This window comes from Vipera berus (assembly GCF_964194415.1).
Source record: "Vipera berus genome assembly, chromosome: 2".
In the NCBI taxonomy this organism is placed as follows: Eukaryota; Metazoa; Chordata; class Lepidosauria; order Squamata; family Viperidae; genus Vipera; species Vipera berus.
The window spans coordinates 226564323-226589322 of record NC_138203.1 but is presented as its reverse complement, the minus strand read 5'-3'; the positions used below and the strand labels follow the sequence as shown (position 1 = coordinate 226589322).

At 39.1% G+C, this 25000-nt stretch overlaps 1 protein-coding gene across 2 annotated transcripts in view; it reads right to left on the bottom strand.

The window, feature by feature from the left end:
- ATG7 (autophagy related 7) overlaps positions 1–25000 on the bottom strand; it is a 105869-nt gene that overhangs the window by 72926 nt on the left and 7943 nt on the right. Inside the window, exons 6-12 of one of the 2 annotated variants that reach the window (XM_081320011.1) lie at positions 21608–21757; positions 18544–18632; positions 16986–17107; positions 9112–9205; positions 8281–8425; positions 5667–5825; positions 182–376 (exon numbers count right to left, since the gene is read on the bottom strand). In XM_081320011.1, the coding sequence (XP_081176137.1) occupies positions 182–376; positions 5667–5825; positions 8281–8425; positions 9112–9205; positions 16986–17107; positions 18544–18632; positions 21608–21757 (954 nt within the window). The remainder of the gene's footprint in view (positions 1–181; positions 377–5666; positions 5826–8280; positions 8426–9111; positions 9206–16985; positions 17108–18543; positions 18633–21607; positions 21758–25000) is intronic. The other variant, XM_081320012.1, reaches the window with a different exon arrangement.

Genomic DNA, 25000 nt, shown 5'->3' with positions numbered 1-25000 from the left:
CATCCCAGGATTCCCTGGTCAATATGCTGACTGAAGAATTTGTGAGCTGAATCCCTACATCTTCAAGTTGCCAAGATTGAGAAACACTGTTCTGTCAACTTAGTGAAAATGTTTTCAAAAAGTCATTGCAAACCCACCCCTCCCCTTTTAGCACTGCCTGTGGGAAATGGACGTGCAATACCTTTCTCTTGCTGGCTGAGAGCACAGCAGGAAGCCATCGACTTTCCCTGGTGTCCATTAGCAAAAAGATGACATCATGGCCCTCAATCAGCTTTTCCAGCTGAGCCACATCCTCTTGAGCTTGCTGCAAGGTTGTCTCAGAAAAATTCACAGGGTGACCTGGCATTGGGATGCTCATGTTAAAACCTTCAGCCTTCTGCAAGGAACCCAACAAAGGAGGATACATAGACTCATCACAGGGCAAGCAAACGGCTTTTGAAGGCCAAGGCAAAATTATGCAGCACCCTCCAAACTCTTTGCATCCCACTTTTTTTTTAATATTAAGACAGAATAATCACTGTATATAATTGAGAAAATAAATAGTATCTCAACCACATTTAGAATCATTGTTGAGTTTGAGTCATGCTCACTTCAATCTTAAGCAGCTGTTCTAATTACAGAAAACACGCCAGTTAGCAGACTAAGGCATTGGTTAAGCAGGCTGTATATAGACGGAAACAGAAGTTACTTTTTGGAAAAAGGAACACAAACAACACTTGAGATGGAAAAACTGAATTGTAACTGTTCCTTGAGCTGCACACCTGCCTTATGAAGAGATAATGCACAATTGACTGTTCCTTGCCAAAACAAATAAACCTCCCACAATGTAAACATTCCCATTTACTTTAAAGGCTTTAGTTCTTCCAGCCCCTTATTAATCTGCCCAGATACTGCTGTCCTAGGATATAATCTCCATTATAAGGGCATCACCTTTTTCCGTTGTATAATAGGAATTATAGCATCAGGAAAAGTGTGTTAACGTTGGATTGTGCAGAAAATAAGCATGCTAGTACCACAAGTCTCTCTCTCTCTCTCTCTCTCTCTCTCCCTCCCTCCCTCCCTCCCTTCCCCTCTACAGCCATTCTGAATGGTCTGCAAGGCAGCTCCATCATCCAGCATATACCTATTACAGCACCTAAAATGAATTCAGATTCATCTGCCATCCCCATAAACATATACGGAGAATCTCTCACTTCCTGCAAGTAACACTGATAAAAATATTGATTCAAAGAAAAGATACCTCTACTTAATAATTGCTGATCAAGTCTTTCTCTCGTTCAAAAAGAAAACAAGGAAGGATGATTTCACATAGTGATGCAGAAGAGGATACTGTTCCCTGCCAACCCCAAAAGCTTGAAATAATAGTTAATATTGCTTTATTCTGGATTCAACTTAAGAGACCTAGAAAGAAAATTATAGCTCTAGAAAATACATATTTTGCCTGCTTATTGATAGATATAATTCTTTTTTGGGGGGTTTTAGCCAAAGTAGACTAGTGGCAAAAAATATGGTGAAAATTTGATGTTCCTGAAAAATAATATTTTAAAAAGGCATGTGTAATTATTTTCTTGCTATGAACTGCATATGCAAATGTAACACAGCATATTATTTCAGAAACTAAAATATTTTAATGTTTTGATGTTAACATAGTATGCTAAAGAGAAAGATGACACAAACTGAAACACAGCCCAGAATTGTTGAAGAACACATACAGTAAAATAGGCAGCTAAGAAAGCAAACCCTGGAGCTTACTGGCCAACAGATGGCAGAAGAAAAAAGTTTCCAAATTCAGTGAATACAACAATCTAACAGTAGCAAGAAATGATGTCATGCTTTCATTAAGCGAAGATGTTTACACCCAACAGGCATATGTGGAAGATGCTCATTGAAAAGGAATTCTTAAACCCAAACTCTGCATGGTACTCTCAATATATGTCACCAAAGCATTCAATGTTTCATGTTTCTATTTCTATGTTTCCTTTGCTGCTGTTTTCATCTTCCTATTGCAACTCCTGCCTCTCAACTTAACTCTTTTCTAAAGCTTCCTCCTGCACGGAAGAGATAAGGACTTCTCCTTGCAGGAAATCCCTAGTATTCATACTCTCTGTATAGCTGGGGTGTCCAACTTTGGCAACTATAAGACCTGTGGATTTCAACTCCAGCATGGCTGGCTGGGAAATTCTGGCACTTGAAGTCCACAGCTCTTAAAGTTGCCAAGATTAGATACTCTTCATGTACAGCATGCATCAGCTTTCTTCAAAATTAGTCCCATTTACACATTTACAAGATCTATGCCGTGAGCTGTACTAATGAATTGAGCAGCATCTAGCTCATGAAGCATTCAAATCAAATCATTATTAATCTACATATAGCTATCATAAGTGGAAAAAGAAGGTAATAATGAACATTGTATTACTTAAATAAACTGATTACATCATAAAAATAACATTATTGAAGTTAATACAAATAAAATGGAAAGAATAGTATAAAGTCATCTTTTTGCCATCTTCATCTTCCTCCCCCATTACAGAATAACCAATTTCCCAAGTCTTTTAATATATTTCAGACACACCATGTTTGCTAGCAAAAATGTTGATGTTCAACTGATTTTTTTACAAGCAATCCTTGCAAGATTGCACCTTAGTTCTGTAACAGCTGCTATCGCCGTTTCCTACTATATTATTTTTATGGAAAAATAATAAGTAAGAATTAATACAGTCCAATAAAATTATACACTTATCTGTATCATTTTATTGGACTGTGTTAATTCTTACTTGGTCTCAGACATTAAATAAAGAAAACCATTCAATATCACAGTAGTCCAAGTCTATGCCCCAACCACCGGTGCTGAATAGGATGAAATTGACCGGTTCTATGAAGCCCTACAGCACCTTATAGAACTAACACCAAAAATGATGTCCTTATCATCATGGGGGATTGGAACGCTAAAGTAGGAAGCCAAAAGATAACTGGAATAACAGGCAAGTTTGGCCTTGGAGTACAAAATGAAGCAGGGCACAGGCTGATAGAATTTTGTCAAGAGAATACGATGGTCATAGCAAACACTCTTTTCCAACAACCCAAGAGACGGCTTTACACATGGACATCACCAGACGGTCAACACAGAAATCAGATTGACTATATGCTCTGCAGCCAAAGATGGAGAAGCTCTATACAGTCAGTAAAAACAAGACCAGGAGCTGACTGTGGCTCAGACCATGAGCTTCTTGTTGCAAAGTTTAGGCTTAAATTAAAGAAAGTAGGGAAAAGCACTAGGCCAGTCAGGTATGAATTAAATCATATCCCTGTTCAATATACAGTAGAGGTGACAAATAGATTTAAGGAATTAGATCTGATAGACAGAGTGCCTGAAGAACTATGGACAGAGGTTGGCAACATTGTACAACAGGTAGCAACCAAAACCATCCCAAAGAAAAAGAAATGCAAGAAAGCAAAATGGCTCTCTGAGGAAGCTTTGCAAATAGCTGAGGAAAGGAGGGAAGCGAAAGGCAAGGGAGAAAAAGAAAGATATGCCCAATTAAATGCAGAATTCCAAAGAATAGCTAGAAGAGATAAGAATGCCTTCTTAAATGAACAATGCAAAGAAATAGAAGAAAACAATAGAATAGGGAGGACCAGAGATCTTTTCAAGAAAATTGGAGAGATGAAAGGAACGTTTCATGCAAAAATGGGCATGATAAAGGACCAAAATGGCAGGGACCTAACAGAGGCAGAAGCGATTAAGAAGAGGTGGCAAAATTACACAGAAGAACTATACAAGAATGAGCTTAACGTCCCTGATAATCACAATGAGTTGGTCACTGACCTCGAGCCAGACATCCTAGAATGTGAAGTGAAGTGGGCCTTAGAAAAGCTGAGCAACAACAAAGCTAGTGGAGGTGACAGTATTCCAGCTGAGCTATTCAAAATCTTAAAAGACGATGCAGTAAAAGTGCTACACTCAATTTGCCAGCAAATTTGGAAAACTCAACAGTGGCCACAGGATTGGAAAAGATCAGTTTACATTCCAATTCCAAAGAAAGGCAGTGCCAAAGAATGTTCAAACTATCGCACCATTGCACTCATTTCTCATGCTAGTAAAGTTATGCTTAAAATCCTACAAGCTAGACTCCAGCAGTATGTGGATCGAGAACTACCAGAAGTACAGGCAGGATTTCGAAGAGGCAGAGGAACTAGAGATCAAATTGCTAACATACGCTGGATCATGGAGAAAGCTAGAGAGTTCCAGAAAAACATCTACTTCTGCTTCATTGACTATGCTAAAGCCTTTGATTGTGTGGATCATAACAAACTGTGGCAAGTCCTTAAAGAGATGGGCATACCAGACCATCTTATTTGTCTCTTGAGAAATCTATATGCGGGCCAAGAAGCAACAGTGAGAACTGGACACGGAACCACTGATTGGTTCAAAATTGGGAAAGGAGTCCGGCAAGGCTGTATACTGTCGCCTTGCCTATTTAACTTATATGCAGAGCACATCATGAGAAAGGCAGGGCTAGATGAATCAAAAGTTGGAATTAAGATTGCCGGAAGAAACATCAACAACCTAAGATATGCAGATGATACCACTCTAATGGCAGAAAGTGAAGAAGAACTAAAGAGCCTCTTGTTGCGGGTGAAGAAGGAGAGTGCAAAACTTGGGTTGAAACTAAACATTAAGAAAACCAAGATCATGGCATCTGGCCCTCTCAATTCCTGGCAAATAGATGGGGAAGAAATGGAGGTAGTGACAGATTTTATTTTCCTGGGCTCCAAGATCACTGCAGATGGGGACTGTAGCCAAGAAATTAAAAGACGCTTGCTCCTTGGGAGGAAAGCCATGGCAAATCTAGACAGCACACTAAAAAGCAGAGACATCACCCTGTCAACAAAAGTGCGTATAGTCAAGGCTATGGTCTTCCCAGTTGCAATGTATGGCAGTGAAAGCTGGACCATAAGAAAGGCTGAGCGCCAAAGAATTGAAGCCTTTGAACTATGGTGCTGGAGAAGACTCCTGCGAGTTCCTTGGACTGCAAGGTGATCAAACCGGTCAGTCCTAGAAGAGATCCACCCTGACTGCTCTTTAGAAGGCCAGATCCTGAAGCTAAAACTCAAATACTTTGGCCACCTAATGAGAAGGAAGGACTCACTGGAGAAGAGCCTAATGCTGGGAAAGATTGAGGGCAATAGAAGAAGGGGACGACAGAGAATGAGGTGGCTGGATGGAGTCACTGAAGCAGTAGGCGTGAGCTTAAATGGACTCCAGAAGATGGTAGAGGACAGGAAGGCCTGGAGGAACATTGTCCATAGGGTCGCGATGGGTCGGACACGACTTCGCAACTAACAACAACAACAATTGTTCATCTTTTTGTTATTATCATCATTATTCTTTCATGTTTAATTTGTCTCACCCTTGAGCAAAAAGGTTAACAGCTGATTTATGACCAGTTCTAAAATAAATCTGTTTCTACACCTCATTTTTGTTTTGGGTTTACAAGATGCAACTTTGAATTATTCTCTTTACTGTAAAAATCTGTCAGTCATTAAAGCACAGCAATTATGTCTGGTGGTTTAGTTCTTTTTTGAAGAACAAACGTAAGAATAATCTTTGGCTTTGGTTCAAGCACAAATGAGGTTTGATCATTAAATCATATTCCTTTACTCACCACTCCAGGGAATATTTTTTGAAGCCTCTCTGCTGCTGCAACTGCTTTGGACTTTCCACCCTCAAGGCAATCCTCAAATTCGTAGAGTGGTTGACGCACAGGGTTTGAATAAGAGATCTTTGCATTGTCCACAAATGTAATCTTCCTGACTCCCCATCCCTGAAGGAAAAGATACCCAACACTATTAATTATTTAAATACTGAAAAACTTGTAACTTACTCATAAATACTGACTATTCCCAGAAGTGAGAACATTAAGGACATTAGCTGTGAAGGAGAATATGTTGTCATGCTGCCTTCCTCACTTAAAAAAAGATTCAACTCCTTGAATCGTTATATGTTACTAAGGAGCATTTGAAACACAACTGACCAAATTAATCATAATACCTTTCTTGATCTATTTGGGCTATTGGTATCAGCATTGTTTGTACCCTCATGACTAAAAGCTTCTTGTGTAATATCGCTTCTAATGCCTTGACAGCAGACAAGATAAAACCATAATTATATTGCTTTGACAATGACTGTATGAACCAAAGAACATATAAAAGGAGACCAGATGGGTTTCAAGGGCACTTCTTTCAATTGTTGGCAACTCTGAAGGGAATTTAGCCTCATATTGTCAAAATAAATATGCTAAAAATCTACTGCAAACAAAATGACACAGAATTTAGTATGTCTTTTTATGCTGGTTATCCACCAACACAACATTGTAACATTCAGTGATAAAATTACAGCCATCCATTATAAAAGCCCAATCTAATATAGTATGTGAAAAATTTAGGTTACTTAAATTTTAAAATCCTGCTGCCAGTATCAATAAGATTACAAGTAATCCTCGACTTTCAACCATTCGTTTAGTAACTATCTGAAATTACAACGGCACTGAAAAACATGACATATGACCATTTTTCACACTTAACAACCATGTAGCATCCCCACAGTGAAGTGATAAAAATTCAGATGTTTGGCAACTGGCATGCATTTATGACAGTTGCAGTGCCCCGAGCTCATATAAATCACCTTTTGCAAACTTCTGACAAGCAAAGTCAATGGGGAAGCCAGAATCACTTAATAACCATATTAATAACTTAACAACTGCAGTGATTCACTTAAGTGTGGCAAGAAAGTTTATAAAATGGAGTATAACTCACTTAACAGAGGAAATTTTGGGCTCAATTGTGGTCATAAGTTAAGGACTATCTGTATCATGCTATATAATATCATGCTAAATCGTAACACCAACATCATTAAGATTGTAAGATTTAAGATTCTGAAAACACAAGTGAGAATGGCGCACCGTAGAAGTTAGTACAGGAAACTGCAGATTAAATACTAAAAATAATTAATTGCTAACTATGTCTCATGATATTGTAACTGTAAGAACTATAGTACTGTGGTGCAAAATAAAGTAGTAGAATGACAATAACAAATATACATGTATACAACACAAGTGTGTTGTATAGCAGGGGTCCCCAACCTTGGGGCTACGGTCCACCACCAGACTGTGGCCTCTTGGCCAGCAGACCACAGAAATGGCTGGCCGGTGCATGCACATCTGTGCGCGCACTCCTGCCACTCATGCTAGCACCTGTAGCTGTTTGCTCTGGGCGAGTGTGCATGGCCCATTTGCACATGCGTAAATGGGGCTGCTAGTGCCGGGCGAGTATGCATGACCCATTTGCACATGTGTGAGTGAGGCCGCTAGTGCCGTTTGTGTGCCCATGTGCGCACCAATTTGGAACCTGCTCTCCTTCCCTCCGCATCGCGAGCCTGGAAAAGTTGGAGACCTCTCTTATTCTGATGCTTTATTTAAGACTCACACTAAGTCACACAACTTAGTACACTACAAAACAGCAGCAAACAGATACAAATTTTCCTCCAAATTAAAGAAATATTAAAAATAGGCGAGTTCGTTCCAAACTGAGAAATATTAGGAACAGCATCCCAAATTGTTCTTGTGATGTTGTTTCTTTACATGGTGACCACTGTGAGGATTGTACTTGCTAAGCACTCCTAAGGGAAGGAGATGCAAACTGTTGAAGAATGAATTTTAAAATTGACTGAATTAGCAATGGTTCAAGATAATGGACTAAGCAGCTTTGTAAGAGACTGGAAGCCATTTGTGGACTTTCTACGTGTTAAATGCAACAGACGGTTAACATAGAGATTAGGAGATTAGTATAATATTTAAGCTAACCTGTTGACTGTTTTCTTTTTCTTTTATTCTTTATATATATTACATGTTGGGTTGATTCGAATATCAGATAGAGACCTCCTCATCTGAAATATTTTTTATATAGTTTTCTTGTTAAATAAGGATGAGAAAGTTTATAAATATTTACAGACCCATTACATAGGGGGAGGAGAATTTATCAGTTTTTTTTTTTCTTTTCAGCATCCAGCCAGAGTGGATTTTTTTATATGTTTAATGTTGGATGTTTAGAATATTTTTTTTCCTTTTATGTACACTTTTTTTTTCTTTTTTTTGTTATCATTGTTACTGTTGGATGTATGTTTTTTCTGTTTTTTTGTTTGGTATTTTATTCTTATTGATAAAACATAATAAATATATTCATGAGAAATATTAAAAACAACACAGTATCTTCAGTACTTGCCATCAAAGTTCTGGCTACATTGCAGCCAAGTGTACCAGCTCCAAGAAGAAGACACTTTGCAGATACAACTTTCTCCAGATCAAGAGTAGGTACTAACCGCCAGCACATCAATTTAAGGTTAAGATCCACAGATGACTCTGCAAGCCTGAACACGATTTTTTTTAAAAAAGGTTACATTAAATGAAAGAGTTTTACTTTTATCTCCAAATTAAAAACATGAATGCATAATTTACTTTCTTTAATACTCCTGGCTATATAATATTCATACTGGTATTCAGGGTCCCCAGGCAAGTACTTCTTAAAAGTGAAAAAATAAAGTATAAGAGCCATGTACTAATCCAAAGATTTACTCAAAGGAAAAGTATCAATTATGGAATCCACAGGTACTAATTCCACTACATTTTTAAAGGCTCATAGCAAAATATTAACATTACACCAATGCTCTACAATGAAATTAGCAGTCAAATTCATAGGCAGCTAGATTTTCTAAGCAGCTATATACATGAAAGTATATGCATTATCACATTAGATTATTTTTGCCCTAATGTAAAGACTTTTTCTACAGCACTGCCATAACAAAAACAAGAGAAATGAGCCGTATTTTTTTTTAAAAAACTAGTGTTTTTCAATAAGACTACAGGTATCTTACATGACATTTGCATTTTTATTCACATTTCACCTAGCTTTATTTCTCAGTAAGACTTAATACTCTAAACATATGACTGGGGAAAATGCTCCGAGACAAAAGGAAATTCTGGAACAAATTTTTATTTAACAATATGATGTATCCATACTTCTACAAATTTTATTAAGAGTTATAATGATAGATACCTTTTGGGGTCCATACATTCACTTAAATTCACCATTCTTGGGCCCATACATCCCTTTGGATTTTTTTCCCATCCAACAGCTTTGGGGCAATCTGCTTAAAAAAAAAAGAGGAATTGTGTTTAAAAGCATCCATTGTCTAAGAGGTGGGAAAAAACAACCCGATCCTACACAACTACAAGCTGTTGATAATACAAACATGACTTATTCAAGTTATTACTGAAATTGTCATCAATGTTCCATCAATCAATCCTATCCAGAGAAGTTTGTTCAGTTGGATAACTTGGGCAAGGCAATTGTGTTCATGGGCTAGGTTATCATACAGGTAAGTTTTCGACCTACAAGTACCCATTTAGCGGCCATTCATGTTTTCCACGGCATTGAAAAAAATGATTTACAACCAGTCCTTGCACTTACGACAGTCACAGTGTCCCCACAGTTATGAGATCAAAATTAAGGTGCTAGGCAACAAGCATGTATTTACAACCACTGTAGCATCCTCAGGGTCACGTCATCAACATTTGCAACCTCCCAGCCAGCCTCTGACAAGCAAAGGAAACAGGAGAAGTTGGGTACACTTAAGAACAGTGCAATTCACTTAACTGAAGGAAGTTGCTCAACAACTATGGCAAAAAAGACTGTAAAATCAAGCATGACTCATTTAACAACTGCCTTGCTTAGAAACGGAAATTTTGGTCCCAGTTGTGGTCATACCTGTATGCTGTAGACAAAGTGTTTGCTTTTTTAAAAAAAAGTTTGTTCAAGGAATTCTATGCAAAATGGCATAAATACTGTCAATCTGCGCCAGCTGTGTCACTGAAATTGAATGGTGTCACTAGAAAGCATTAAACAAATGCCACATATTGCCCTGTCCAAGTCTAAAATAACTTGAAGCATCACTAAAAACAACTACAATTAAGATATTTTAATGAAAACATCCCAGTTAATAAAAGAATTAAGCTTTTGGTATTCAGAGCAGAAAGAGTTTATAACTGAAGACTTCATTATACACCTTTTTCCCTAAATCTGAAATCCTCAGTTGTGTGTCTTTCATCATGCAGCTATCTCCCAACAGGTAGTCCTCAAGTTACGACCACAATTGAACCTAAAATTTATGTTGCTAAGTGAAACATTTGTTAAGTGAATTTTGCCCCAATGTACGATTTTTCTTGCCATAGTTAAGTAAATCGTTGCATTTGTTAAGTTAGTAGCCTGGCTGTCATGTGAATCTGGCTTCCCCATTGACTTTGCTTGTCAGAAGGTCGCAAAAGCTGATCACATGACCCCGGGACACAGCGGCCGTCATAAATATGAACCAGCTGCAAGGCGTCTGAATTTTGATCATGTGACGTGCGGATGCTGCAATGGTTCTAAGTGTGAAAAATGGTTATAAGTCACATTTTTCAGTGCCACTGTAACTTTGAACGGTCACTTTGAACTGTTGTAAGTCAAGGACTGCCTATATTAGTACACTTCTTTTTTAAAAAACAAAAGTTTATTAGGTGAAGGAAACATTCAGAGCTTTATCATTAAAACATAATTGGCTTTTGCTCCTTAGTGGGGGATCAAAGTCAAAGAATTAAAAATATGACATCATCCAATCATTTTATTCTCAGTGAGTTCCACTTCACTAGCATTTAAGATAAAAGCAACAGCCTAGCAACCGTGAATTCTAGTCCTGCCTCAGGCACAGCTGCATGACCTTGGGCTAGTCACTCTCTCCCTCAACCCTAGAAAGAAGGAAGGGCAAGCCATTTCTGAAAATATTGACAAGAAAACTGCTGAGATTTGACCAGGCAGTCGCAAGAAGCCATGTCTGACTTGAAGGCACAAACACATACTATACACACACCCTATGAAAGGTTTATAACCTTATAACATATCCAATATTAGTTACCGGTAGAGCTCCGGATGGCGCCCGATCTTCGCTCCTTTCGCCGCGATCTAAAAACATTTTTATTCGAACAAGCCGGCCTGGCCTGATGGGGGATTGGTGGGGTTTTTTATTGCTGTTTTATTGGGGTTTTTAATTGTACTGTATTGATTGTTTTTTAGTGGGCAATTATTTAATCTTGTTTTTAATATTTGTAATTTTGTATTTTTATTCTTGCCCTGTTCACCGCCCTGAGTCCTTCGGGAGAAGGGCGGTATAGAAATATTAATAAACTAAACTAAACTAATATTGACGCATTAGGACGACACCAAAGGAAGAAAAATTTACGCAGAAAATTTAATGTAGAAAAATGGAAAGCCTACTCAGATGAAGAGGCTGACCAACAACAGAACAAGAAAAAAGCCATTTTGGAAGAGGTACCGGTAATCCTGTATGTCACTATCAGCCACATCTTCGAAGTTATTCTCAAAGGTTTTATATGAAAATCACAGAGGATGGGTAAATTCACCTCAAAGGACAGACTAATTTAGACCTAGGATCTTTTGAATTTTAAAGGTAATAATTAACATCTTACCTTGGTAATAAAAAAAGATTATATATTGATAACATAATTGTTAGAATATGTTGATGAAAAAAATGGTTTGTTTAACAGAGTATTATTAATACACAGTGGAAGTTGTACTGGGACTTTTAGGCAAACAGTAATGCACTAACACGAGTTTTATAACTTATTTTTACTCAGACAACAAAAAGAAACACAGTAAGAAATAGTCCAAGTATCAATCCAGTATCATGCACATAAAAGTCAGTCCATAAAAAAACATAGTATCAAAATACAAAAGCTGCTTACCAATATCAAAAACAATATACACTGTAGCAAGCAGTTGATTCTTGAGAGAATAAATATCAAGTTAGCAAACAAGAGAACAAGAGGTATCCAAACACTAACATCAAACACATATACAAGAGCAACTACATGTAACATCTAACTCTCTTTTATGTGGAATAATTACAGCCACACCCTTAGGCCGTTTAACTCCTTAAAGGTGCTTTTACTCCATTATATAATATTGTCACCCAAATCAAGTTTAATCTCTAACAATCTCCCCTTTTGGGTGGCATATTATACATATATTTTCACAATCTCAAATTACACATATCACAAACAGATTTATGCTTTATAGCACCCTGAGCTTTAGTAAACTGGTCAGCAATATTATCTTCAGTTGCACAATATTCCAGTTTAATCAAATTATCTTTAACACATTGTCTGACATTTAGATACCGTAGATCCGTATGTTTTGATCTAGTTTTCACTGCAGCATTAGTTGCTAATTTTATAGCTGCTTGATTGTCTTCATACACTTTTATTGGTTCATTACAATTTAAACCCATATCAAACAATAATTGTTTCCATGCCAATAGCTCAGTACATAATAAAGATAAACAAGAAAATTCGGATTCAGTTGTTGATAAGCTTATATGCTTCTGTCTGTTAGACCTCCATCCTACTAAAGCGTTTCCCAATAATACAACCAATCCTGAAGTGGATTTTCTGGTTACAGTATCAGATGCAAAACTAGCATCTGCAAATGCTTTTAGTTCCAATTCCTTTGTTGGCTCTAGATATAGAGAATAATGTATGGTGTGCTTCAAATATCTTAAAACTCTTTTTGCACCTTGCCAACATCTGGTTGTAGGATTATCACAATATCTAGCTAAATGATTAACTGTAAATGCTATGTCAGGTCTTGACCAGTTACATAAATACATCAAGCTGCCTATTAATGATTGATATATCTTTTTATCAAAGACATTGTTGTTATCTGCTGAACTCTCAAAACCTTGAACCATAGGTGTTTTTACTGGTTTACAGTTTTCCATATTATAACGTTTCAGCAAACCATTAATTTTCTTAGCTTGAGACAGTTTAAATCCTTTACTAGTCCTGACAATATCCAGCCCTAGATAATGACTAATAGCTCCTAGATCTTTTACTCTAAATTTTCTTTTTAACCCTGAAATTATTCTTTCAGTTTCTGTTTCATCTTTTGCTATAATAGCAATATCATCAGTGAATAATAATAACAATGATAATTCACTATTTTGCTGTTTTATAAATAAACAAGGATCTGCAATACTAGCTTTAAATCCCAAACTATTTAACTCTTTTACTAAACATCTATTCCACTCATAACCCGACTGTTTTAAACCATACAAACTCTTATTCAGTTTCCAACAGTACCCTACCTTACTTTCTATTCCTGATGGAACTTTCATATATATATCATGGTTTAATGTTGCATGCAAATAAGCAGTTTCAATATCTACATGTTTTATACTATAATTCTTATTTGCTGCCCAAACTAAAGCAGCCCTAAGAGTGGAAGCTCTTAACGTTGGGGAAAATACTTCATCATAATCACTATTATTCTGTGCAAATCCTTGAGCAACTAATCTTGCTTTATGTATTACCTCTCCTGTAACACTTTCTTTCATTTTAAAAACCCATTTACATCCAATTAACTTTTCTGTTTTAGGTATTTTAACCTCTTGATAAACATTAAGATCTTGCAAAGACTTTATTTCTTTATCCATAGCTACTTTCCAATTCTTTCTTTCATTCTCAGGATACATTTTTATTTCTTCAACATTAGAAGGTTCAATGTCTATTTGACAAATTAAACCTGCCTCGAAACGATCAGGCTGTCGTCTTTCCCTGTTAGACCTTCTGAGAATTATTGGACTTATAGGTACATTTACATTATTATCTTCTTCCTCTCCTGTCTCCACTATCAGTGGTTCTTGTTTGATCTCTCTAGCAGGTTCCTCCTCTTCTTTATCACTTTCATTTGAGGAGTTAGTTAAATCTTGTTGAGGAATATATACAATATCTTCTACTCTTTCCCAGCCTGACTGTTCTTGAAAAACAGCGCTAGAACTACAATAAATGTTTTTAGTACCTTTCTCCCAGAACCGATAAGACTTATGGTTTAACTCATAGCCAACAAAAAATAATTGTTTAGCTCTATGTTCTCCTTTATTTCTTATTGAACTTGGAATATGTACCCAAGCAGGTGTCCCAAATGTGTGAATATAACTAAGATTTGGTTTTCTCTTATACCATAAGGTATAAGGAATTTTACCTGTAGCTGAACTAACCACATTGTTTAAAATATGATTAGCACATTTTGCTGCTTCTCCCCATAAGCTATCAGGTAAACCAGAATCTTCAATCATAGATCTAATCATAGCTTGCAATGTTTGGCCCCTCCGTTCAACAAATGCATTATGCTGAGGTCTATAAGGAGCTGTACGTCTATGCTCTATTCCCTCTGAAACTAACAGCTCATTGAACTGTTTATTAACAAACTCAGTTCCATTGTCTGTTATTATGGTTTTTACATTTAACTGAGTTTTCCTTTGTACAAACTTGAGCCAATTAGATATTGTTTGTATAGTTTCAGTTTTTGACGTAAGAAGATAACAGAACCCATATCTGCTATAATGGTCTAGAATATTTAATATGTAGCAAGCACCCCCTAAACTGGGTTTCATAGGACCTATCAAATCCATAAATACCAGTTCTAATGGAGTTGTGGTTTTAAATCCATCTAACCTATTAGCTGGTGCTGCCCTGCTCTTTTCTCTACCACATACGTTACACTGCAGATATTTCTTACAAGCCTTTAACTTAAACCCATTAGACAAAGCTACAGTTCTTTTTAGTGTATTAAAATTCACATGACCCAATCTTCTATGTAATAAATGAATACATTCATCATGTGGTTTTTGATTTGTACAAGTAGTAGCCATTATAATAGGATCATTGCTAATTACAAACAAACCATCTTTCATATTAGCTATTAAGTTCACTTCATTCTTTTGAATAAGACATTCCTCCCCTTGGAAAGTAACTTTAAAACCTGCTTCCAATAATGCCTTAACTGATAATAGATTATAATCACATCTGGGAACATATAGCATTTCCAAATTTTGTTTTAAAAATGAACAGTAAACCTTACCCTCTCCAGAGACCTTGACTCTCCAGCCATTAGCCATAGAAATATATTTTGTACTAGACCTTATATTCTCAAAATCCCTTTTTATTTTTGAAATACAGTGTGTAGCTCCACTATCTACCACCCACCAATTGTGGTTATTAGTAGTTCTATTAGCTACAGCTACATTACTCAGCTTTTTATTCTTTCTATGGCTTTCCTTTCTCTGACAATTACTATTCTGACAAAACTTAGCAATATGTCCCTTTAACCCACAATTAAAGCATTTCTTTAAAATATAAGCAGATTCAGTCTTCTTTATTTCTTGTTGCAATGGCTCTCTCAACTGTTTTCTCTCCATACGACATCTTGATTCTTCCAACAACCTTCCAGTTATTGAAGAAACAGTTAGGTCTTCTTTGGACAAAACCTCCAAGGACGATACAAAGGCATCGTAGCTCTCATCCAATGATGATAAAATGATGTAAACCTGGTGAAGCTCTGAGAAAATAAGTTCTTTTTCTTGCAGTTCCAACAAAGTTGCTTTTATAAAGTTAAGGTGAGCTAACATATCGCCATTCTTTTCCAGTCTAGCTCTAAATAGCTTTCTGGTAAGATTTATATGAGCACCAACACTGTCCCGAACAAAAATCTTTTTCAACTTAGCCCAACATTTAGCAGCAGATTCTTCTCCACGCACATGGACTAGCTGTTGGTCTCCTAATGTTAGCCCAATGATAGATAAAGCTTTATCATTGTCTTTATTGAAGTCTACAATCTTCTTGTTATCTTCTTCATTAGTTGGATCCCAGGCAGTTACATCAGGAGGATCATGGACTATTTTCCAAAGACCTTGATTTTGTAATAGCAAACTACATTGTGTAGACCAGGATACGTAGTTTGACCCATTAAGCCGGGTAATGCAGAATGGATTGAATAGTCCTTGTGCCATTGTCTGAATTTGAAAACTCAGTTAGGAAATATAAATACAATACTGTGCCTGTCCTCAGCACCACACTGGATCTGGGCCCATAACCATTGTTAGAATATGTTGATGAAAAAAATGGTTTGTTTAACAGAGTATTATTAATACACAGTGGAAGTTGTACTGGGACTTTTAGGCAAACAGTAATGCACTAACACGAGTTTTATAACTTATTTTTACTCAGACAACAAAAAGAAACACAGTAAGAAATAGTCCAAGTATCAATCCAGTATCATGCACATAAAAGTCAGTCCATAAAAAAACATAGTATCAAAATACAAAAGCTGCTTACCAATATCAAAAACAATATACACTGTAGCAAGCAGTTGATTCTTGAGAGAATAAATATCAAGTTAGCAAACAAGAGAACAAGAGGTATCCAAACACTAACATCAAACACATATACAAGAGCAACTACATGTAACATCTAACTCTCTTTTATGTGGAATAATTACAGCCACACCCTTAGGCCGTTTAACTCCTTAAAGGTGCTTTTACTCCATTATATAATATTGTCACCCAAATCAAGTTTAATCTCTAACAATAATTATGTTCTTGAAGCAGACTCAGAGCTAACTAATGAGTTCAGACGGAAGTGAATAAACAGTACATTGCCTTTTTCTGGGACAAAGCAGCCTAACGAAAAATGTAGCTATTAAATCAAAGAGAATTATGAATTTGAAGCTAGAAATGTTTGAGTAATTACCGGTAAGCACATTGTCAATTGTTGCATTACTGATCGAGACTTGTGACGTAAATAATAGAAGCAGAAGCAACTGGCAGGAACAGAGAAAACTCAAAATTGGCATAAGAACAAATGGATCTTTTCTAAAGATATTTTACTAAGACTTAACTGACGAAGCAGGCCCCTGTTTACAGAAATGGAAGCACTTTGGTTTTTTTCTCTCTTTGGGAATGATCAAATAACCACTCTCCCACCACACTCCACAAAAAGCAACAAAATCCACCACAAACACTTATCTTTCAGAAGGGTTACCTGGACTGCTTGTCAGCTGTGGAAGCATTACTTCAAAAATTATGCTGTGGGAAACGTCTCTGGCGCCCTGCATGGTCCTGTCTCGGAAGCAGAGCACTTCCACAGACTGAAGAATGCCTCCCCTGTCAGGAATGAAAATTCTGTAAAAGTAGCGGCTCCAGTGCCCCAGGAAAATTAAGATTAAGCAATCCTCTTAATGTGATATATCAGAACTTTCCAAAAGGATTATATTTCAATAGTTACACAGCTTAAAATTTGAAACTGATTTGCTAGCTCAAAGGTTATCTGGAAAAAAAGAAAAGAAAAAGCAAACACTAGACCAGGGGTCCCCAACCCACAGTCCGTGGACTGGCACCAGTCCACAGCATGCCAGCAAGCAAAGCACCATCCTCGGGATGCAGGCAGTATTCAAAACCACACTCTCTGGTCTGCGGAAAAATCTTTCTCCATGGCACTGGTCTCTGGGGCCCAAAAGGTTGGGGACCTCTGCACTAGACAACAAGAATTTTGTTTCCTGCACACTTTTGGGTGTATCTTATAGATTTTTGGCTGCTAATCATGAAAAGAATCTGAATTTAACCTACCGCATATCGTTTTATAGAAATCTTTTGTTCTTACATAATGATAATATGTACCCTTCAGGACTTGTTGGCTATGCTGCATTCACAAAAGAAACATATGAAAACATGAAACTGTTGTTAAAGCACATCTGGTACACCGAGTACAACTGAAACATCTGTGGAGATCTAAAAGTAGTTGCTCTGCTGCTTGAAATGGAGCTCGGATATACCAAGTGCTGTTGTTACATATATGAATGGGATAGCCATGCAGAAGAGTCATGTTATATTAAAAAGAAATGGCCACTCTGAAGAATTTGGTTACAGGGTAGAAAAGCAGAGCACTTGAGCCACTTATTGACCCAACAAATATATTTTTTGCCTCCGTTTCACATAAACATCAGACTAACAAACAATTTTGTGAAAGCAGTGACCAAGGAAGGTGAAGGTTTTCATCATTCAAGACATATGTTTCCAAGAATCACTGATGCCATGATTAAGGAAGGCATTTTTGTTGGTCCACACATCAGCTATGTCATCAGTAACAAGCGGTTCAAAGATATACTATTGGGCCAGATAAAGTGATCTGAAAAATATTTAAGGATGACACTGAGAATTTTCTTGGCAACTACAAAGTACCAAACTACATTCAGTTGGTTGACAAACTTCTTTCAGCATACAAGACCATGAAGTGCATCATGTCACAGATTTATATTCTGCATTCACAATTGCATTTCTTTCCCCAAAAAATCTAGTTCTAGTCAGTAACAACAATCATTATTATTCATATGATTTTAATGCATATTTCTGGACTTCGCTGTTTCCCACCCAGAGTCCTTTAGGATTTGAGTATGCTATAATATTTATACTGTGATAGTTCCTGCCTAATCTTATAGTGAAAAATAAGTTCTACCAAATTCAGTGAAACTAACTTCATAGTATGTGTTTAGGATTGCAATCATGGAAAAACCATGTTCAAGGCATCATCTAATAATAAATACCATCTGTGCGCTGCAAGGATCAACATATTTCTCAGTGGCCATCCTGGATATTGGGTGAAATTACAGGGGTCATAAACACCAAATGTCACCTGCAAAGAAAAAAAACACCATATTAAAGACTATTTTATGTTAACACTGATAAAGAGTTCAAAAGTTGCCAATTTTATGTGTGGATAGATAAACTGGACTAGAAGACCCAAATTAAGTAAATAGAACAATGCTTCACATATTACACAGTAGCCACATTATACATTTCCAATCAAGCAAATTAACTCTAATTAAAAATCCAGAGAGTGACACAAATTCCACGTTTTTTATTTGTAATTAACTTCTATTTGTGAAACCTGTCTGGGAAAATACTAAATGACGTGGCCATATCTTCCGTTATGCCACCCCCCGCCGCTGGGCTGCGGAACCGACCAGGTGGTTCCGCCCCAGGCGCCTAATGGACCCGGAACGGTTCCAGAGGGCGCTTGGGTCTATACCCATCACCCTTACCCACAGCCCAGTCGATGCCCTGGTGGATGCCTGGGAAAGGGCGGCCACCGGGGCACTTGACTGTGTTGTACCCTTGCGATCTCTGACCCGGCGCAGATCCCGTTGGGCTCCGTGGTTCTCTGCGGAGCTCCGGGAGATGAAGCGTCGGAGACGGGGTCTAGAGAGCGGTTGGAGGTCCAGCCGATCTGAATCTGACCGATTGCAGTTAAGAACCTTTATAAGGTCTTATCTTGCGGCGATAAGGACGGCGAAGTCTAACTACTTCGCTGCCCTCATCGCGTCCGCAGATAATCGCCCGGCTGCCCTGTTTAGGGTAACTCGCTCCCTCCTTAATCAGGAGGTGAGGGAGGATCCCTTACAGGGACAAGCCGAGGAATTTAGTCATCATCTGGCGGACAAAATCGCTCAGATCCGGGCCGGTCTGGACTCTGACTGGGCAGAGTCTGACGTGGAGGAATCGGACGGTCTTGAGCATGTTATCTGGACTGAGTTTGATCCTGTTTCCCCTGATGATGTGGACAGGATCATGGGGAGGCTGAGCACCACCACCTGTTTGTTGGATCCGTGCCCCTCCTGGCTGGTTTATGCGGCCCGGGAGGAGACACGAGGCTGGTTCCAGGCAGTAATAACTGCTTCTTTGAAGGAGGGTGTCTTTCCTGCCGCCTTGAAGGAGGCGGTGGTGAGACCCCTCCTCAAAAAGCCTGTCCTGGACCCGGCTGTTTTAAATAACTATCGTCCAGTCTCCAACCTTCGCTTTTTGGCGAAGGTTGTTGAGAGTGTGGTGGCGCATCAGCTTCCTCTGTTCCTGGAGGAAACTGATTATCTGGACCCGTACCAATCGGGTTTCAGGCCCGGATACAGCATGGAGACGGCATTGGTCGCGCTGGTGAATGATCTCTGGAGGGCTCGGGACAGGGGTTGTTCCTCTGTCCTGGTCCTATTAGATCTCTCAGCGGCTTTTGATACCATCGACCATGGTATCCTACTGCGGCGTCTCAGGGGGTTGGGAGTGGGAGGCACCGTTTTACGGTGGTTCTCCTCCTATCTCCTGGGCCGTTCGCAGTCAGTGTTGACGGGAGGGCAGAGATCCACCCTGAGGCCTCGCATTTGTGGAGTTCCTCAGGGGTTGATTCTCTCGCCCCTCCTGTTCAACATCTATATGAAGCCGCTGGGTGAGATCATTCGTGGTTTCGGGGTGGGGTATCATCAGTACGCTGATGATACCCAACTTTTTCTTTCTACCCCGAACCAACCCAGCGATGCTCTCGCCGTGATGTCCCGTTGCCTGGAGGAGGTCCAGGTCTGGATGGGGAGAAACAGGCTTCGTCTCAATCCCGCCAAGACTGAGTGGCTGTGCATATCGGCATCTCGGGTCAACCAGACTATTCCATCTCTAACAATGGGGGGTGAGGTGTTACCCCCCGTTGATAGGGCTCGCAACTTGGGCGTCCTCCTGGATTCACGACTCAATTTTGAAGACCATATAGGAGCTGTGACCAGGGGGGCTTTTGCCCAGGTTCGCCTGGTGCGCCAGTTGCGACCCTATCTGGACCGAGATGCCCTACATACAGTCACTCATGCGCTCATGACCTCCCGTTTAGACTACTGCAACGCTCTCTACATGGGCTGCCCTTGAGGACCATTCGGAGGCTTCAGCTGGTGCAGAATGCGGCAGCGCGAGTTGTGATGGGGGTTTCCCGATACTCCCATGTAACACCTCTACTCCACGAGCTGCATTGGCTTCCGGTTGCTCTCCAGGTGAGATTCAAGGTGCTGGTGATGACCTATAAAGCCCTAAATGGCTTGGGTCCGGGATATCTGAGGGAACACCTGCTGCCAGCATCAAGCTCCCTTCGTCCAGTGCGCTCCCACAGGGAGGGTCTTCTCAGGGTGCCACCGGTAAGAGATTGCCGGCGGACGACACCCAGGGATAGGGCCTTCTCAGTGGGTGCGCCTGCCCTTTGGAACCAGCTGCCAGTGGAGCTGAGGACTGCCCCCGACCTCCGTTCATTCCGCCGGGACCTGAAGACGTGGCTCTTCGAGCTCTCTGGCCCAGGCTGAGAATTTTAATTTTAATTTTAATTTTAATCTTAATTTTAACTGGGGTTTTACTTATGCAGGGACTAATATATTTTTTTTAATCTGTTTTTAACTTTTGTATCTTTGTTTTTTAATCACCCTGTAAACCGCCCTGAGTCCTTCGGGAAAGGGCGGTATATAAATGTAATAAAATAAAATAAAAATAAATAAATATCATCCATTCATGCTTTTCTGCATTTCCTAAAACCCTTCCAACCACATTCAGGTAGTATATTGGTGATTGGATTAGTTTTACCCTTAAGTCAGAGCTAAGCCTAAATCGCCAAAACAATAAATTCAGAATTCAGAGAATAAATTTCAGAGAAGTCTTTATTTTCAAAATCATAACTTCTTACAAGTTCCTTTTTCAGATATCTAGCTAATTTTACTCCTTTTCCTCTATCCCATTATTAAGAACTGAATGCTCTAGAAATTATAAAAATGAGAATTTCAGTGCTCTGTATTCTGCTCATTAGTATATTTTTACCTTCTCCTGTTGATCAGAAAAAAAGTCATCCCAGTTCGTAAGTAAGGATACGTGGACGGAATCTTCATGGTATTTAATTAAAAAATAAGGCAGGGCTGTAAGACCTTCTTTCTGACAAAGTTGATCATATGAAATCTGGAGGGCCTCACTCTAAAAAAAGACAAAGACAATCAATTAAGTTTCCTTCATACTAAAATACTGCTGTATATGTCCACTTACAGTAAATAAGGTAAAGGTAAAGGTTCCCCCGCACATAAGTGCTAGTCGTTTCTGACTCTAGGGGCCGGTGCTCATCTCCGTTTCAAAGCCGAAGAGCCAGCGCTTGTCCGAGGACATCTCCGTGATCATGTGGCCGGCATGACTAGACGCCAAAGGCGCACGGAACGCTGTTACCTTCCCACCGTAGTGGTCCCTATTTTTCTACTTGCGTTTTTATGTGCTTTCGAACTGCTAGGTGGGCAGAAGCTGGGACGAGTAACAGGCGCTCACTCTGCTACGCGGCACTCGGGATTCAACCTGCCAAACTGCCGACCATCTGATCGACAAGCTCAGCGTCCTAACCCACTGAGCCACCGCATCCCTTACAGTAAATAAATGGCATCAAAAACGGCTTTCTTCTTTAAAAGAACTCCAAAAGGCTAAATATCAATTTAACCTAGAAGTTAATTGAAAAGGGTTAACTAATCAGCAAAAAAAAATTGCAAAAAGATCCATTTTTTCCACTCCACGATATATCGTTGTTGCGAATGGTCTTTCAAATACGCCGAAATCTTTGCCATTTCCGCCAGGTTAGAAACTTTTAAAGTCCATTCCTCTATAGTCGGCAGTTCTTCCTTCTTCCAGTATTGTCCTATTAAAAGTCTTGCTGCCGTAATTAAGTTCAACATCAACTTAGAGTCCACAACAGTAGTATCAGTAATAATGCCCAATAAAAACAATTGCGGACAAAACTTTATCCTTTTCTTAAATATCTTCTGCATATTCCACCAGATTTTAATCCAAAATGCTTTAACCTTTTTACAGGTCCACCACATGTGAAAATACGTTGCGTCTTTGCCACCACACCTCCAACATTTAGGCTGGTAATTTCGGATACATACTTGCTAACTTTTTAGGATCTAAATGCCACCTATAAAACATTTTATAAAAGTTCTCTCTTAAATTTTGAGCTTGCGTAAATTTTACGTTTCTCACCCAGATCTTTTCCCAAGTATCCATTGTAATAACTTCTTGAATATTCTGAGCCCATTTTATCATGCAATCTTTAACAAGTTCTGTTTCTGAATCAATTTCTATCAATGCAAGATATATCCATTTGATATGTGCTGGACCCTGATTTCTAATTTGCTTTACCAGATTTTCATCAGTCATTGAAAAACCAATTTTCTGATCTTCTTTCCACCTGGCCTGTAGTTGCCCATACTGAAACCAGGTTTGAACAATCTTTTCTTCTCGTAAAAAGTTATACGGCTTCAAACACCATACATTCCTTTCCAAACTTACATCCAGATTACATCCAGAATAAATATGGGACTAAAAAGTTTCATTTAGCATTTGAATAAGTATTGATGGGACATTTATATTGCTTGTAGTCATTTTATAAGAGCTAAAGGGCGATAGACCTAATAGTTTATTGTTGTTAGCATATGGTAGTTTATGATTGTTTTTTACTTTTATACCTTGTATTTAGCTCTGGGAAGTCGGGGAGGGGGGAAGGGGAGGGGGGGAGGGTTGGGTTGGGTTGGGAAGGGGGGGAGGGGGTGGGGAGGGGTTGTTTTGTTAAAGATAAAATGTATTGAAAAACTTTTCAATAAAAAAAAATTGCAAAAAGAAAATTGCAAAAGAAAATACAGCTCATTACAGCTCAGAATAAACAAACAAAAGCCAATGCAAAGCATTTTTAAAAATTATTAAGATGAAAACGTTTGGATGGCAAGAAGCAGTAGGCTACTTCAAGACTACCAACTCCCCTTGGCAGGCTTCTTAACATCCATATCAGAGCTGGGCTGGGGAAACAGGCCTTAAGGCTACAGATTAAGTTAAGGCAAATGAAGCAGCACTGCAGCAGCTCACAACATTCATTTTTTCAGATGTTGCCAAAGTTCAGACCCCACGAGAGCGTTTTCCAATCTGCCAAACCTAATTAGCAAACTGGTAGCAGTATTTTGCATCTTAGAAGATGCACGTAGAAGTTGGTTTCCAGGACTATGGTGACTAAAGAGTGTGGCTTGAAGGACAGAGGGAAGACCTACTACCAAAGTGACAATTGGGTAAACAGTGCTTAAGAGCAGGCCAAGAAAGTAGGTTAGGAAAACACTTCAGGCAGTTCCCCTCCTCTTAATTCTCATGAAGATAAATAAGTGAAGCAGGGAAGCATATTCACATTTGCAAAATTGGTTACTACTAACAGTTCTGCATGGTGTCTGTTTTTCTCACTTGGGCCTATCTTATTCAGCTAACAAGTACTGAAAACAGTGAATAGAGTTTAACTATCCCATTTGTCTAGAACAGGGGTGTCAAACTCAATTTCATTGAGGGCCGCATCAGCATTGCAGTTGCCCCCAGAGGTCCTGGATGGGCGTGGCCTACTGGGTGGGCATGGTTAAAGTGCATATGGCCTACTGGGTGGACATGGCCAGCTCTACCTCATTCGCATCAAGGGTGCCTATGGGGGCCTGGGCAGGAGTGGGACAGATCTGAGGGTCTCTGGCAGAAGGAGGGTCTCTGAGCCAGGGCCAAGGCAGTGGGGGCCGTTCCCTCACTGTTTCCAGGATGGCTTTGTGGGCCGCATGAAACCATCTGGCCCCTGGGCCTTGTGTTTGACATGTCTGGTCTAGAAGCAGATTCAAACAAGAAGCTTGTGAGCTGCTCACCTGAAACTGACGGTGCTCCAATTTTAGAAAAGCCCTCGGAAGCAGGCTATAAAGCAGACCCACCTCCCTCTGCCCAATGCAGTTTCCCAGCATTTAGTTACAGGGCAAAAAGCAGCCCACTTTCCTCATCTCTCCTATTTTGAAGGGAGGGAACCCATACCTTTGGAGTCAAGGAGAGCTCCAATTCTGTGGCCCATGATGTGAAACATATAGCCTGAAGCCTAGAGTGAGCCCAAAAATAAACAAAACTCACAGCATTCACTAAGCCCAGAAGCAGAGCAAAGCAATATAATCAAAATAAAATATGTATACAACAGGATTTTTTTTCTTCCAAAACAGGCTAAAAGATTTTTTGCTCTCTCATCTCCCTTATGCCAACCATCTACGTTCTTCCCAAGTCCTGTTCAATTTTTATCATACAAAAGTTGCATTTGCAGCCCAGGATGACATCAGTGAATTTTGGAAGGTTTTTAACATTTATTTTATTTAAGACTCAGATGAGGTGCCCTCCACTACTATC